Genomic DNA, 18,316 nt, shown 5'->3' with positions numbered 1-18,316 from the left:
GTTGAATATAAACAATATACCTATTGCACAAAGCTATGTATAAATAGACAAAATATAGGTCTGTTAAATGGAAATAATATTGCACAAAGTTACGTATAAGTAGTCAAAGTATAGGTCTGTTGAATATATAGACTACAGCAAGTACACCACAAAATAAATATATAGATATTGTTTTGGACATGCAGTCAATTAAACAGATATGTACACTCAGGACAAGGACTGTACAGCAGAAATAGAGGAATGGAACACATTTTTGTTTTAAGTGAGAAGGTAAACATCAGGTTACAACTGCACATGTAGATTGGTCAATCGACCGGACAATGCTATAGGCTAGAAGTGAGCATTATTTATGGGGGGTCGATTGAACCTTGTTCCCCAACATAAGTAAAGAAACGACCCCATGTTGTATAAAATCTAGCTGTAGAACCCCTTATGACACACCTTATTTTCTCCATCTTAAGGAAGTGCAAAATATCCCTGAGCCACATAGAGTGAGATGGAGGAGTGGGTGACTTCCAATGCAGTAAAATGAGACGTCTAGCCAGGAGAGTAACAAATGCCACCAGGTCAGCTTTATATCGTGCCAGAGACAGGGTAGTAGGGGAGACACCAAAGCAAGCAGTTATGGCAGTCAGGCTGATTGGGATCTCAATACTATTTGAGATAGTTTCAAATATTTCAGACCAAAAGTTATGTAGGGAAGGGCAGGACCAAAACATGTGACTATGTGTAGCAGGGGCACAATGGCATCTATCACAGGTGGGATCAATGTTGCCATAGATCTTGGCTAGCCTGACTTTAGTAAAGTGTGAACGGTGAACAATTTTACATTGGATCAGTCCGTGCCTGGCACAAATTGAAGAGGAGTGGACCCGGTGTAGAATATCCTCCCACAGGTCTTCTGTGATGTCCTCACCCAGGTCCTCCTCCCATCTCCTCCTGATCTTTTCTAATGAGGTAGGGCGCAGTGAGGAAATCACTGCCGTACGGGACAGATATAATACCCTTTGTAACCGGTGTAGGCTTTTAATAAAGTGTCAATAGGAGTGGCTTCTGGAAGATTGGGGAACTGTGGGTTGACATTACGTACAAAACTGCGGACTTGCAAGTATCTAAAGAAATGTGACCTCGAAAGAGAAAACTTGTCAGACAGTTGTTCAAATGATGCAAAATATTTTCTATATATAAATCTCTGAACGTTCTAATACCAAGAGTGGACCAGGAGAGAAAAGCTCTATCCATCACAGAGGGGGGTGGGGGGGGAAACAGGGTTAGCTGTAATTGGAACTAGTAAAGAAACGGATTGTAAACCAAAATGTCGTCTAAACTGAGTGAATCTAAGTGTTGATTTGACAATAATATTTTTAGAGTAGGGAGAGGTGCGTGAGCAAGAGCAGCCAGTGAGGCAGGGCTGGAAGAGGAGGATTCCAAAAGCAACCATACAGGAGATGAAGGTGTGTTTTCAAACCGTGCCCAATGCTGTAATGCTCTAAAGTTGGCTGCCCAATAATGGAATAAAGAATTGGGCAGAGCCATCCCTCCCAGAGCTTTTGGTCTTTGTAGGAGGGCTCTAGTGAGCCTAGGGACTCTCCTGTTCCAGATGAACTGCGACACCAAACTGTCAATTTTCTGGAAAAATGCTTGTGTAAGAAAGATGGGTAAACATTGAAAAACGTATGAGAATTTTGGCAGGGAGTTCATCTTAACTGAGTTGACTCGCGCAGTTAAGGACGGGTAATAGCGACCATCGTTCAAAGTCTTTATGCAGTTTGCTTAACAAAGGGGAGAAGTTCAATTTAAATAAATCCTTACATTTGTCTGTGAAATTGATCTCGTTTTAAGTCGAGTTCGCCTGAAAAGATGGGCTCCAGATTGAACAAACGGGTATACTGTAGTCCCATCACCGAAGATACAAAATAACAATAGAGACGTTTTGTTTATATTGGTGGTAAACATTGTGGTAAAACAGACATATTCTGAGTCACCTTCGGGTTCCGAAAAGCACATTTTCCATCTGCAAAATCGACCTCTTCCAGGAAGGTATGTGACTACATGCACCCCAGTACTCATGGATCCAACAAGAAAATAAATTGGGAGTGGTGCTTTAAGGTCGATATGGGAAGAGAATGGTTGAAGGGGTGACACTATTATGAGTGAGGTATGTTGTATAAAAAAAACTAAAAACAAGACTAGCACAGACTCACTCGGTACATTTCCATCATTCTCTTTCCTAATGAGCGACTGTTTCATCAGCCGTTTGTTTTTCTGTTGTGAACTCGGCGGGACTCTCGGCCGTGACGTCTCCAGAGCCCGTCGTCTCGGCTGAAACCTCCCTTTTTCTGTCCTTTCAGTCTGGAAAGATTGCCTGAAGTTGAGTGAAGTGATGTTCGCTGTGGAGTAACACGTTGTCAGCAACAACAGGTTTAATCAGAAGTTCTGCCAGCGGGGGCGTGGAAAACATGCAACTTCTCTGGCAACGTGGCTGACAGCATGACGCTCCTTTTTTTTTTTTGTATAAGGCACCGCCTGTGAGAGATGCAGAGCGGTTCATGGCAGTGTATAATACAATGCATTATAATGTCTCATCAGAGCAGTATTGTGCGATGTCAAGAGGATGTCAAACGGTTCATGGTGGTGTATTATACAGTAATAATAATAATTTTATTTATATAGCACCTTTATACAGGTGATTGCAGTTCAAAGTGCTTTACATCAGTAAGAAATAAGACATCAAATCAGTGTAAAACAAGCAGCAAAGCATAATAATAATAAATCGTATTTGTTGTGCACTTTTCATTCACTAGGATTCCAAAGCATAAAGTGGGAAAAAATAATGCAGATATATTAATCAAATCATATCGGAACATTACGTTCCAATGGGCTTCTTGAATTTGAAAAATTGAAGTAGTAAATTGAAAAATAAGTACGTTTATGGTTTGATTGACAGTTTTAGTAGAATAGAAAATACATGAATGATGAAATTAGCACATAAAGTACAGACATACTATAAAATCAGTTTTTACAGTGCAATAAAATGGATTACTGTTTAACAGTTAAAAGTCGTCTTTACCTTCTGTTTGATATCCACAGTTTAAAACCTGACAGTCTTCCCTCTTGTTTGATGCCCACTTTGAACTTCCCACTATACAAACCTCCCTCTCAGGCCGCAGTTCTAGGCCTGGGTCTTACAGCCTGACAGTCTTTCTTGCTTGATATACCCACACAGTTTAGACCCTGTAATAAAAGCAATAGACGGAGTAAAATAGTGCAGTGCAATAAAATGGAATAGACAGTAAAATTATGAATAATAAAGTAATAAAGAGAATAAAACGGAGAGAATTTCTTTTTTAAATAAAGACACCAAGTCTTTCACGTTTCCTGCTCACGGTCCCAAAACGTCCCGCCTATCTGTGGGAAAACGGTAATTGACTAGTACGGATGTCCAGCCTCGGATGTATAAAATAAAAGAGAATAAAAACATAAAAGGGTATAGAGAAATAGTGCAATGTCAATCACAGAGAAATAGTGCAGTATAATAGTGTAAAGTCAGTCAAATGCTTTGGCAAAGACATTACCACCACAAGCTCCCCCCCCCCCCCCCACTGATGGAACATTCCAGATCGGCTCGAGCGCCGTTCAGACTCCTTTGGCAATCTGCGCATGCGTATGGGGAGTAGGTGCTGAAAAAGGGACTATAGCTCGGCCGAGAAAGTTCAGATCGATTTGGAATTGGTCGCTCCGTGTTCAGGAGACTCGGGCGTATAAAAGTCTTGTCTCAAGCACCCCCACAGCCGTAGCTACAACCACTTACATCAAGGCTCTCGTCCACATTCATTCATTTGCTCCCCCCACTCTCTCCTCCATGATTTCAGAATCCCGGGAAGTGTTGCGTGGTCTATGTAGCTGGGTCCTTGTCCATTTAGATGTGAGAAGCACCTTAAAATCAATTCTAAAAGTTACAGGAAGCCAGTGTAGATTAGACAGGACTAATGTGTTCCCTCCTTTTTGTATTGGTTACTAGTCTAGCTGCAGAGTTTTGAATGAGCTGGAGTCTTTCAGTAGTTTTCTTGGGGAGACCAATGAATAGGGCATTGCAGTAGTCTAGTCGGCTAGATATAAAAGCATGAATTAGCTTCTTCTTTGATTTATGAATGGTCGTACCTTCGCTATGTTTCTGAGATGAAAGAAAGCTATTTTGGTCACTTTGTTTAAATGGGCGTTGAAGTTAAAATCTGAGTCCAGGATGACACCGAGACTTGTCACCTCCGGTTTAATCCAAGTGGTTAAGCTTCCTAGATTATTTGTTAGCATCTCTCCTTTTGATTTGGGGCCAACAAGTAGGACTTCAGTTTTGTCCTCATTCAATTTGAGAATCGTTCATCCATTTGTTTAACGTGGCACGTGGTGTAGTGGTTAACACTGTCGCCTCACAGCAAGAAGGTCCATGGTTCGATTCCCGCTTGGGGACCAGGTTTCCGCGTTGCCAGGTACCCAGGTGGGGTATCTCCCAGGCCTTTTTGTGTGGAGTTTGCATGTTCTCCCCGTGCTCGCAAGGGTCCCCCCCCCCCCCCCCCCCCGATGGAACATTCCAGATCGGCTCGAGCGCCGTTCAGACTCCTTTGGCAATCTGCGCATGCGTATGGGGAGTAGGTGCTGAAAAAGGGACTATAGCTCGGCCGAGAAAGTTCAGATCGATTTGGAATTGGTCGCACCGTGTCCAGGAGACTCAGGCGTATAAAAGTCTATTCGATCATGTCTCAAGCACCCCCACAGCCGTAGCTACAACCACTTACATCAAGGCTCTCGTCCACATTCATTCATTTGCTCCCCCCACTCTCTCCTCCATGATTTCCGAATCCCGGGAAGTGTTGCGTGGTCTATGTAGCTGGGTCCTTGTCCATTTAGATGTGAGAAGCACCTTAAAATCAATTCTAAAAGTTACAGGAAGCCAGTGTAGATTAGACAGGACTAATGTGTTCCCTCCTTTTTGTATTGGTTACTAGTCTAGCTGCAGAGTTTTGAATGAGCTGGAGTCTTTCAGTAGTTTTCTTGGGGAGACCAATGAATAGGGCATTGCAGTAGTCTAGTCGGCTAGATATAAAAGCATGAATTAGCTTCTTCTTTGATTTATGAATGGTCGTACCTTCGCTATGTTTCTGAGATGAAAGAAAGCTATTTTGGTCACTTTGTTTAAATGGGCGTTGAAGTTAAAATCTGAGTCCAGGATGACACCGAGACTTGTCACCTCCGGTTTAATCCAAGTGGTTAAGCTTCCTAGATTATTTGTTAGCATCTCTCCTTTTGATTTGGGGCCAACAAGTAGGACTTCAGTTTTGTCCTCATTCAATTTGAGAATCGTTCATCCATTTGTTTAACGTGGCACATGGTGTAGTGGTTAACACTGTCGCCTCACAGCAAGAAGGTCCAGGGTTCGATTCCCGCTTGGGGACCAGGTTTCCGCGTTGCCAGGTACCCAGGTGTTTCCGCGTTGCCAGGTATCTCCCAGGCCTTTTTGTGTGGAGTTTGCATGTTCTCCCCGTGCTCGCAAGGCCCCCCCCCCCCCCCCCCCCCCCCCCCCGATAAGAGAAACCCAATGGAAAAACATGCACAACAGATCGTGTCCCTGACGAAGACGGGCAGGAGCACTTGGATTGGTCCCCGGGCGCAGTACCTCGCCGTCGCCCTGTCTGCTTCCGGCTGCCCTTGGGGGGGAAGGATGACGGGATGGGTCAATCGCAGAGCTCAATCGCATCGGCCACCCTAAAAAAACAGTGCATGTGTGTTCCTGTGTGTGTGTGTGTGTGTGCCCCCCATCACTGCATGTCGTTGCATGCCGAATAAAGACTTCTGAGTTAAGTCCAAGTCAAGTCAAGAGTTTTAATTGTCACGGCATACAGGTATACAATGAAATGCGGGTGGTCTTGCCCGCAACGATGTGCAATACAGTGGTACAACATATAATAGAATCAAAAAATGAAAAAACAACATTGTGCAGTAAACAGGTAACGGGTAACATGGAGTGACATCTCGGTATCTGTACATAGTTATTTACAGAGCATATGGGACATGCTAGTTAGCTTTGGTAGTGCAATACACTGTTCCTGTTATTCTAATTTAAAGTGTCCTTTCCTTTGGCCATAAGTGTGCGTGTGTGCGACATGAGTGTGTGCCCGCTCATGTTAAAGTGTTAAGTAGCTGCTCGTGTGTGAGCGTGCACAGCGTGCGTGTCGTGTGTGTGTTCATGTGTGCTTGTGTGTGGATAGGTCAATGTTCTGAGCACTCAATGTTCATTGTTCATGGCTCTGATGGCCTGGGGGAAGAAGCTGAGCCTAAGCCGCTCTGTCCTAGTAGCTGGGGTTCGCAGGCGTCTGCCTGACCTCAGCAGCTGAAACAGGCTGTTATTGGGGTGGTGAGGGTCTTTCATTATCCTGCAGGCTCTGGATTTGCACCTCTTGTTGTATAGAACCTGCAGGGGGGGGTAGTGCAATACCCGTGGTACGCTCGGCTGAGCGCACCACTCTCTGTAGGGCCTTCTTGTCCTGTGCCGTGCTGTTTCCATACCAGGCAGTGATGTTTCCGGTCAGGATGCTCTCTACAGCTCCTGAGTAGAAGGACTGGAGTATCTTCCCCGATACTCTGAACTTCCTTAACTGTCTCAGGTGGTAGAGGCGCTGTTTCGCCTTCTTTACTACTGTGTCTATGTGTGTTGACCATGTCAGGTCCTCTGAGATGTGGACCCCCAGGTACTTAAAGCTGCTCACCACAATAAAGTCCTGCATTATTATTATATTATTATTGCTGACAGGCAGTTGGTAATGGGGTTTATGGCTGTCTCATAATTTGGTTCAGCAGATATGTACAATTGTGCATCATCCGCATAGCTGTGGAAATCTATACCATATTCTCTGATGATGTCGCCGAGTGGTAGCATATAGAGAGAAAAGAATAATGGACCTAAACAGCTCCCTTGTGCAACCCCGTAGCGGCTTTCATGTTTCTCTGATGTATGGCCTCCTAGACCAGTGGTTCTCAAACTGTGGTACGCGTACCACTAGTGGTACTTGGTGGTACTGCTGGTGGTACTTGAAAACATTTACAAAAAAGCAAAAAAATAAATAAAAATAAAATGTGTCAGGCCACTGAACTTAGAAGCAGGCCAGGCCAGTGTTTCTGGTTGCGGCGGCGCGATAGTTAGATAACCTAAGTGGGGAACAACCAGGAGATCACTGTGACAGAGAGTAATGCAGTCTAAACAGTCATACATCTTTAATTCAACTTCAGCCCTGATCATAACCATTTATTTTTAGATTTTTTGTAATGTCAGATAAAAAATGAATTACTCCCACTTTTCTGAAAAGAGTTGGTGTTAAATCTGACATTACAAAAAATCCATCTAAATCTGTGTTGCTGCTAATCATTGACACATGCCTAACCTGTAATAATCCCCCCCAAAAAAATTTACTTTGCATTTGATATATTGAAAATATTTTACTTTTGTTGTGTTTTTTTTTAACAATAATTTGTGTTGCCATCACACAAACTGGCATTTAAAGGGTAAACATTCAAAAATGTATTGAATATGTGTTTTCTTTTCTTTTTTACAATAATTTGTGATGCCCATCACAAACACTGGCATTTATGCAGGAAATTAAGTTTTTGTAACAAAATAATTTGTGTGTGTGTGTGTGTGAGAGAGAGAATGACGGATAATTGCTTGCTGTGTGAGAGACGGACAATTGCTTGCTGTGTGAGAGAGAGAGAGAGAGATAGAGGTAGAGATAGAGAGAGAGAGAGAATTAAGTACATTTGCTGAAATACAGTTGTTCTTAATTTTCTCACTTGCTATGTGAGAATGTTAGTTATTATGTTCTCAATGCCCCTTGCATTGTATGAGTTGTGTGGAAGCGTTTGCTAGTTCTATCCCTTTGTACATTGTGGCTGTGTCTGACAAAAGTTAACAATAAATAATGGTACTAGGAATACATTTGCCTCCTGCGTGAACTGTGCATAGCTGAATAGACTGTATTTTAACGCCGGTCATATGGTGGTACTTGGAGAGCCAGCTACGTTCTCAGGTGGTACTTGGTGTAAAAAGTTTGAGAACCACTGTCCTAGACTAATATAAAACATCCTTCCTCTGATATATGTTTTGATCCAGTTCAACACAGCCAGAGAAACCAATAAGCTTTTCAAGTCGATTTATTAGGATGTTGTGATCAATAGTATCAAAAGCTGCACTGAGATCTAATAGGATAAGCATGGAGATTTTATTTGCATCGGAGTTGAGTCTGAGGTCACTAATTACCTTGTGAGTGCAGTTTCCGTACTGTGGTATCTTCTGAAACCTGACTGAAAGACTTCTAAGATGTTGTTTTCTTTAAGATAGGAATTTATTTGGACTGAGACTACTTTCCACTATTTGACTGATAAATGGTATTTGATATTGGTCTGTGGTTTGCTACTGTGTGGTTATCCAATTTAGGTTTCTTTAATAGAGGCCTTACAACAGCTGTTTTTAAAGGCATCTGGGAAGACGCCAGTTTTATGGGATGTGTTTATAATGTCCAGAACCGGACTGGAGACGCTATCAAACACTCGCTTAAAGAATTTTGTGGGGATAGGATCAATATCTAAGGTTGTGGAGTTTGCTTCTGAGACAGTTTTACATCGTTCGCGTAGTGTGATGCATGTAAAGTTACTTATGGTTACATTGCATACTCTACTGAAATCTGTTTAATCTCCACCTCCACTAGTAATGATACTAGCTCTGATTTCAGTTATTTTGTTCTAAAAAATGCAGCAAATTCCTCACATTTAGCTGTTGAGGAGGGTGAGGGGCAGAGACAGTGTTTAGCAGCTGATCGATAGTGGAGAAAAGGACTCTGAAATTTCCGGCATTTTCTGTGATAATATTGGACAAATAATCGTTCCTTCTCTTATAGGCAGAGCATCTTTGTAGATATCACAGCAGATGGTGATTTTTGTTTTCCTCCATTTTCTCTCTGCTGCACGACATTTCCTTTTCTTTGTTGACACCATTATAGTTCAACCAGGGGGAGGCTCTGGTTGTCGACTTCTTTTTAGTTTTTAGTGGGGCGACAGAATTGAATACAGTACAGATGATAGTGCATCATTGAGATTTGCTACCGTTTAATTTAGAGAGCGGTCATGACTGTGGTTCATATAGTCTGACAAGACTGGTGAACTTTGATTCAGCTTTGTCATTAAGGAGCCTCTTTTGAACTAGGACTTTTTTAGTTTTAGTAAGGGTTATTTGGGCATCAAAGAATATACATTGATGGTCAGAGAGAGGTAGCTCAGTTATTGAGATATTATTGATGTTTAGCCCAGTTGTTATCACTAAGTCTAATGTATTACCATGCCGGTGAGTTGCATTTGTTATATGCTGTGTGCCTGTGTTAGATCAAAGCTATCTAGTAGATTTGCAAGCTCTATAGCAGCGGTTCTCAAACTATGGGTTGTGAGTCGTGACAGTGCACGGGTAGGTGACAGTGCGCGTTGGCAAGTAATTTTTTTTTAATAATAATATTATGTTCTGGCAACATATTTTGGCTAAATATTTATATGTTTTATAAATGTGTACTGTATTGATAACATAGTGCTGTAATAAAATGTTCTAATAAATATGCATGATCAAGTTCAACAACGTGTGCTTTTATTTTGATATTCCTTAATTCCATGTTGAAATGATGCGATTCTGGTGGACAGGTCTCTATCATTATTGATGTAGCTGTGTCGTTATTAAGCCATGTCTCCACTAAGCAGATGCAATCCAAGTTATTTTCTTTAATCAGATCATTAACTAAAAAGGTTTATTATTCAGAGATCTGACATTTAGGAGGGCTAATTTTATTTGTTGGACTTCTATATCACGAGAGGAGATCTGCTTTGGCTGGACTTTGATAACTTTGAGGTTAACAGCACATGCAGGCCTATTGGATGGTGTGTGTTTATATAGCTTTTACCATGCCATTGGCTGGTTAAGATTACCAGTATGTTAGAGATGGCATGTCGTCTGACTGTACCATCGTTGTTTTTCTACTTCGGGGCAGTGAGTCCACTGAGATTACACTTGAGTTCAAGATGTTGTTTTGTGGAGGTCAGTGTGTTGCTTGTGTCCATGCAGGAGGTTGTGTCATTCGGCTTAGACGGAGCAGAGATTGGGGCTTGATTCTGTCCACTTAGGGAGGTCAAGAGCGCGTGACTGATGTTTGCCGTTGGTAGTCTAGAACCTCTATGATTTGGGTGAAGTCCATCAGCTGCTGAACGCCTCCACAATTCCAGAAGATATTGAAATTGTCAATGAATCTCAGTTTGTGTGAATGGCAGACAGATGCCAGCCAGGTGTTGAAAGACGGTGTATTATAATGTCTCATCAGAGCAGTACTGTGAGATGTCAAATGGTTCATGGTGGTGTATTATACAGTGTATTATAATGTGAGAGATGTCAAATGGTTCATGGTGGTGTATTATACAGTGTATTATAATGTGAGAGATGTCAAATGGTTCATGGTGGTGTATTATACAGTGTATTATAATGTGAGATGTCAAATGGTTCATGGTGGTGTATTATACAGTGTATTATAATGTGAGAGATGTCAAATGGTTCATGGTGGTGTATTATACAGTGTATTATAATGTGAGAGATGTCAAATGGTTCATGGTGGTGTATTATACAGTGTATTATAATGTGAGAGATGTCAAATGGTTCATGGTGGTGTATTATACAGTGTATTATACTGCCTCGTCAGAGCAGTACTTCTCAGGTACTCGTCAGAGCAGTACTTCTCAGGTAAATGGCTGCATTTATATAGCAGCTTTTATCCAAAGCGCTTTACAATTTGTTCCTCACATTTTACCCATTCACTCACACACTCACACACCGACGGTGGAGGCAGCCATGCAAGGTGCCAACCTGCTCATCGGGAGCAATTAGGGGTTAAGTGTCTTGCTCAATGACACTTCGACGCGCTGCCCGGGAGGAGCGGGAATCGAACCAGGGAACCTCCGGATTACCAGACGACTGCTCTACCTCCAGAGCCACTGTCGCCCCCTCAGAGCAGTACTTCTCAGGTACTCGTCAGCAGCAACAACAAAACGATGATGTTCCCCTTTGTCTCGTTCTTTGTTTGTGGGGCGACAGTGGCTCAGGAGGTAGAGCAGTCGTCGGGTGGTCGGAAGGTTCCCGGTTCGATTCCCGCTCCTCCCATGCAGCGTGTCGGAAGTGTCCTTGAGCAAGACACTCTAATTGCTCTCGATGAGCAGGTTGGCACCTTGCACGGTTGCCTCTGCCGTCGGTGTGTGAGTGAATGGGTAAAATGTGAGGAACAACATTTTTAAAGCACTTTGGATAAAAGCTATGTACCATTATTTATTGTTTGAAATAAAAATAATTTTTGGATTGCTTGAAAATGTAACCCAAAGCATTCTATAATCATACAGGGCGGCTAGAAAACAAATACTATGGACGCTCTTGCCTATCGCCCAAAATCTATGTATCTGAATATTTGAAACAATTGCCATATTTTAATTGAAGTCTCTCGAGGCTTATCCCACGCCGCCGTGCACCAGCACACCGTTTGTAACGCGGCAATATCATGACCTTTTAGCTGACGATCACGATGATGCAAAAATAGAACTGAATGCTCTGCGCACTCACAGTGGGGATGGCTAGGTCCGCTCGTCCCAATCAATGAAGTTTCCTGAGCAGTTGCCATGGTTACTGATGGTTACTCTTTATGTCTCTCCACAGCCTCGAGCCGACCCCCTTACCTGCCCAGGCCGAGGCCGCAGAAGGACCTGATGGTGAGTCTTTGCTGCTGCTACCTATACAATTTTTTTTTTTTGTATCTACTTTTTTCTCCTTGTTTTCTCTTTTTCTCCCATCCCAATTTCGTGTATCCAATTCTCCCCTCCCCTGTCTTGAACGTTGCTCGACTATGCCCCCCACTGGTCGGTTGTAGAGAGGATGGAAGCCTTGCATCACGTGTTCCCTCCGGCACACGAGGAGGCATCCTGTCACATCTTTTCGCCTGCCAGCGCGGACTCTCATTGGCGAGGTGTAACGCATGGGAGGCTCACACTACCCTCGCCACTTCCTGTCTCTGCTGTGCAGGCGTCTCCCAACCGACCTGTAGGGGTCGCTGTCCACAACGTCCAATCCCCACCCATCGACTTCCACCCGCTGACTCTGCCAAATGAGCCAGTACGACGGCCGGCCCAAGCCGAAGGCAATGCTGAGACTGGGATTCGATACCGGAGTCTCTTGCATTGGTGACGAGCGAAATATCCGCTACGCCACCCAGCCGCCCGCAAAACAAATGATTGGGGACCTCTGGAGCGTTCGTACTCCTGTTAAAAACCTACTCAAAGTCTAGTATATATGTCAATGTATATCATTGTCCTGTAATAAGATAACTGAACAGAATTGTGGCTCTCGTCACGACAACACAGACACAGGTCGGTTCTTTGTAAACGGGCGTTTATTCTTTGGGCTCATCACACCTCCTTGTCCCTTCTCACGCCGTGAGAACTATATTTTGTGAATGAACACAGTACAAAATGCATCAGCAAATTAAACCGGCTACATCGTTTGAAGCCAATTTAAATACAATGACGCTTAGCTTGCGCATGAAACAAAGACAGCGCATTTACTCGAAAGAAATAAAATACCTTGTTAGCCGCTTGTCATGAAAAGAGGTTCTTGAGTCCTTATGAGTCTTTGGAAAGTTCTTTTGACTGTCTGCTTTGACTTCAGACGTCCATAATTGTAACTTAAATCTTGTGGAGCAGCGTGTTACACCTGCTCACCTGAAGTCCATTAGAGAGCGCCAGTTCTGTCATTTCCACTCTTAAATGTAACATACTCTCGTGCGATTTTGTGCCTTATTACTTTTAACTGTTGACCAATGAATTTACTGTACATCAAATCACCTATTTATATTTTAGCTTTGCATACAATTATTGCATATCACATTATTGATCTATTTATTATTTTATACATGAAATTAATAAATTAGTTATCATGAATATAGAATTTTTATGCAACAGCACTTACAAGAATGATAAGTTCACAGAATGTACCTTACCCCGGTCCGTCTAAGTAAGATGTACCCTAAATCACCCCCCAGATGCCATCGTTGTAAGACTTGTATAGGGAATGCAGAAAACTAAAACGTTTTGGAAAGAGGTTCATGACTACTAAAGTCTTGGGAATTCCGTTGGACATTACACCTATACGGTATCTCTTTGGTACTGAATTAGACAAGACATTAGATCCTGTATCTGTGAAGAGAATTGGGATAATATCATGTATAGCTAAAAAAATAAAAGAAGAACAAGGACGTATTTCTTAGAACTTGGGAACCGCTCATGGACCGCTGAGTATCCACCAACCTCTGTGTGTTATGCCTTAATTACTTATACTGAAATGTAATGTGACCATAGATGTTTTATTTTATTTCTTTTTTATTACATTTGTATTACTTGTATTACTATAAAAAAATAAATATCAATAAACAGATGATGGGGGGGGGGGGGGGGGCTTGAGAAAACCAGCATACCTTTGTATTACTTGTGAAATGACCGCTCTTTTGATAAATAAACATGAAACCCTGAATGTGGAATAGGTGTTTTCTTAAGGCGAGACACTACAGGTGAATAGGGTAAAACATTTAACTAATAGATATCACAATGAAACTTCCCCAGTTGATTACTTATATTAAGACAAGACTTTTTTGTATTACAAGTTTTCTGAATGAAATTGTATGTTTAAATATGCAAATGAGGCATGGTCTACTTAAATATGCACTAATTTGCATATAATTCCAGGACAGAAATCTGAACATTGGATAAAGCCATTTTCAAAATTATAGTTTCATTTTGTTGACATATTAGAGCCAAAGGTTATTACAGAGGGGATTTTGGATATCTCTTTTTATCACTCCATAAATCAGAAAATACTCCATTCAGTCCATTTTTATGGTAAAATTCCATATTTCGCCATGTTTTTAGGAATAAAATGTGATATAAATCAGGGTATGAATGCGATATCAACAAACCCTTCTGTAAATACCTTCAGAACATAGATATGAATAGAACTGGAAGGTTTGGTGTATGTGAGTGCTACTGAAGTGGAGATTTCTGGCTCAGAGTATGAGGAAAAACTCATAAAACTCATTTTTGGGACAACGCCTTCAAAGTTCTGTATTGTAAAATGCCGTACTTTTTTTTTAAACAGATATTTACAAACACAATACCTAATCAAACCATTAGTAATAGACAACCTAAACACATGCTGATAACTGAATAATAATAATAATAATGATGTTATTGAACTGAACAGAACTACACACAGGCTACAAACAGTGTAGTACAGTGTAGTACCCCCTAAAAGGCAAACAATATTTGAATAGATATCACTATGAAACTTTCCCAGTTTGTTATGTACATATAAACTAAGAAAAAATATATTGCAAGTTTTCTGAATTTTATGTTTATATATGCAAATGAGGCACATGTATGGATGCAATAAGGCAAAATGAAGTAAAATAAACAACTAAATGTGTGTTATTGATGTTTTATTGTCACTAGTTTCATAGAAGAAACAAAAAATATAACAAAATCTCATAATCAACAAAAAAAGTATATTTGCCTATTCACCTGGGGTGTCTCGCCTTAAGTCTTGCTTGATAATTCTGTGTGTCTGACCCAGACTCTGAGACCCCAGTAGCAGCAGCACCAGCAGCAGCAGCAGCCTCGGGACCTGCCTGTCGGCCACCGTGGGTCACCGACGCAAACTTTGCGGACCGTTACCGGCCAGACAAGACCAGCACAGTCCTGACCCAGCACCGGCAGCCGGCCGAGCCCACCCCCATGCAGAGCCGCAGCTCCATCCTGCAGGCAGCGCAGCAGGCACCCGAAGACAGCGGAAGGACCCCTCTATGTGGCGCCTGCAACAAAATAATTAGGTGGGCCTACAGGAGCCGCAGAACCTTCGGGCAACGCCCGGGTAGTTTCACTGAAGACGTGATGCTTTGCCCTCGGGTTAACGTCACGGTGACCAAATGCGTCCACATTTTTATAGGATTCTATCACATTTTCATAACAATAGCGAATATTACTTACCCTGCGCCGTTTTCATTGAGGTTTCTTACAAATTAACGATGCTTTATGTTGTCCTTTTATATGCCGATTATCATTAAATCTTAAATTGTACCATATGTCCCCCTTTAGACAACATATGTAACGCTACCAGCGCACTTTTGTTAAGATAATTAGTTTACCATTCGCGGTCACTGTACTGAGGTCGCATTAATAGTTTACCGCTGTTCAGATTGCGTCAAAGAATAGACTCGTCTCAGTGACCTGTGCTAAGGGTCTTGGGAAATGTATTGTTGTAGTTTTCAACATTTTCACCTTTTAATTTTAAACCAATGCTGCCATCTACTGACAACAGAAAGTGTTGTGTATCGTCACCTTGAGAGGCACTTCCGTAAACACCGTCGCCAAAAAGACATTCTAGAGATTCCCACTTTTTACTGGGAATGGGGCGTGGTTGTATTTGGTCCCAGACATCTGAGAGCTGCCCAGTACAACCCAAACAATCTGTGTAGGGAGTAGAGCGTGATTTATTCCAGTATCTACTGGATGAAATACTACACTTGATATTTATGCCTATTTGAAAATCCTTGGCAGGTCCTTTTAAGTTCAAGACGGCTGAATCAATATTGTTAGTCATGTGTGCCTTTGTTGGATCTGACATTTCCATTATAGTCGTCCTTGTTTTCTGTGGCTGAAGTAGAAAACCCTGTAGCAGTCGGATCTCAGTCATGGTTCTTTAAAAGTGTTTACTGTGTCTGTGTGTGTCTGTGTGTGTGCATGAATGCATTCTAGAGGTCGCTACCTGGTCGCGTTGGGACGCTCCTGGCACCCGGAGGAGTTCACGTGCTCCCAGTGTAAGGTGGTTCTCGAGGAGGGGGGCTTCTTCGAGGAGAGAGGCTCTGTGTTCTGTACTAAGTGCTACGATAACCGCTACGCTCCGGACTGTTCCAAATGCAAAAAGAAGATCACAGGGGTAAGCGCCACGTTCCTAACGGCAACCAAAAACGGTAGCTAGTGGTCACAAAATGACAAAGTTATGATTGAAAGATATGTAGTAGAAGTGTCTGAAACGGGCTCTATGTCCGTTTGCTCCTATGTCTACAGAATGTACAAAACTGGAAGTTTTTTTGCGGTATTGTCTGTTTATACGGGGGAATTACAATTTGTCCATCCTTGCTTGTTACACAGCCCCCCCCCCCCCCCCCGCACACACACGCATAATGCAACTAAATACCAGAACAATCGAAATATGAAATTAAATGGCAAATAATATTCCGTTGTCATTTGTGGTGTTTATGGCCCAGAACCAGTTAGATTGCTGCAGCAGCAGCCACAGTCTCCGCTGCACTGTAAGCCAGAATCGCAACATTACTTCAATAATGACCAGAAACCATGAATAGAAATATTATCACTGAAATGGGACTGCTGAAAATGATATAAAAGACAAACAAAATACAGAAACGTAAAGGATACGGAATGAGATGACGAACGATGTTGTTTCTGTTACTCGAGGCCTCGTCTTGTGAAACTTATTTTCGGAGCCGAGCTGTAAGACGGCAGCGTTGGCGGACTTCTAACGGCCCTTCCTCTCCTCAGGAAATCATGCACGCTCTGAAGATGACCTACCATGTTGAGTGCTTCAAGTGTGCAGCCTGCAAGACCGCTATCCGGAACCAAGCCTTCTACATGGAGGAGGGCGAGCCCTACTGCGAGCGAGGTGAGGCCCCCGAGGGCCCTAAGCCATGTAGACGTTCTCACACCTCCTCAGCCCGAGACCCAAAAGGACCTTTTATTTCATTTCATGTCAAATCTTTATTTAAACCTCGAAACGCAACCGAGTTTTCCCTCATTTACAGTTACATCGAGTGTACATAGACTCTGGCGGTGGCTCCGTAGGTAGAGCAGTCGTCTGGTAATCCGGAGGTTCCCGGTTCGATTTCCCGCTCCTCCCGGGCAAAGTGTCTTGCATGGTTGCCGCCGCCGTCGTTGTGTGAATGTGTGAGTAAATGGGTAAAATGTGAGGAACAAAATTGTAAAGCGCTATTTAAATGTAATGTGCCATTTAAAATTTTTATAAAGTTAAGAAAAAAAATCAAATCATCAAATCAATAAGATAAATAAGGATAACAATCCATTAAACTTGATTGACAAAGGTTGGACATCAAGGTTTGATTAAACTCGATGAAACAGAGGGGAGAATCTCAATCTTCATGGGAAGATGCTAATTTACCCTGTTCCGAGCAAACTCAAGGGACCTTAAGGACCAGCCAGTCAGTAGAACGGGTTCCATAGGTTCCAAAATTCCATTCCAATAATGATGGAGTATAAGGAGGTCATTTGTTGCGCCTCTCCATCAGCGAGGACCAATTACATCAATTACATCACCATAGTCCAGGACTGATAAAAAAACTGCCTTTGACAACTCTCTTCCTACTAATCAAAGGCAAGCGGCTTCTGTTTTTGTATAGGAAGCCAATCTTCTGTCGCAAGATTGTCCACACGGAATTTAAATGTACATTTCTCATCAAGCCATACACGGAGATATGTATATGTATTTATGACACTGGCTGGAGATTTCCTTTTGATAATCTGATGTTTAGAAAAAAAGAAGATGAATAGGATCTAATAACGCAATGTGAGAAACCTAGTTGCCTGACTCGCAAGTTCATCTTATGACGAAGTATCAAGGCTGTACTATTACATTGCAATCCCCCTCCTTCCCCCGGGTTTAATTTGAAACCATCTATTGCGGTAATGTTTCCAAATTGATGCATCATAATTCTGTCAAACCGATGCGTCGTAAAACAATGCACAGTAGCGTTAACGCCGTGACATTCGGTTCGGCGGCCCACGCCATCAATCTCTAGGGGGGGGGGGCGCCGCATATTCCGTCAAAAAAAACGCACAACGTCTTCATCTCCGCCGTAATCTGTTTGGGCTCCAGCGTACTTTCCGTGTTTCTCTATTGGTCTTTATGAACGGTGCATGTCGCGGCGTGAATTATTTGAGGGGTCTCGGCGCGCCCGCCCCCCCTCCCCCGCCGCCTCCTGCTCCTCTCCAAAAGTGGATGGCTGCTTTATCAAAGGCAAACTCTGAACCCGGGCCCTCGCGGTCTGAATAATGCCTGCAGCGTTTAATAAACACGCTGCTGCCTCAGCATCTTCCAGGGCTCCTCTCACCCACTCACTCTGAG

At 42.5% G+C, this 18,316-nt stretch overlaps 1 protein-coding gene across 3 annotated transcripts in view; it reads left to right on the top strand.

Annotated features, from left to right (window-relative positions):
- pdlim7 (PDZ and LIM domain 7) overlaps window positions 1-18,316 on the top strand; it is a 71,880-nt gene that overhangs the window by 49,822 nt on the left and 3,742 nt on the right. For all 3 annotated transcript variants that reach the window (XM_084332524.1, XM_084332522.1, XM_084332523.1), the window contains 4 exons: window positions 11,774-11,826; window positions 14,735-14,990; window positions 15,916-16,096; window positions 16,720-16,840. In XM_084332524.1, the coding sequence (XP_084188650.1) occupies window positions 11,774-11,826; window positions 14,735-14,990; window positions 15,916-16,096; window positions 16,720-16,840 (611 nt within the window). The remainder of the gene's footprint in view (window positions 1-11,773; window positions 11,827-14,734; window positions 14,991-15,915; window positions 16,097-16,719; window positions 16,841-18,316) is intronic.

This window comes from Notolepis coatsorum (assembly GCF_963971535.1).
Source record: "Notolepis coatsorum genome assembly, chromosome: 16".
Classification (NCBI taxonomy): domain Eukaryota; kingdom Metazoa; phylum Chordata; class Actinopteri; order Aulopiformes; family Paralepididae; genus Notolepis; species Notolepis coatsorum.
This window is presented reverse-complemented; position numbering and strand designations above follow the sequence as displayed.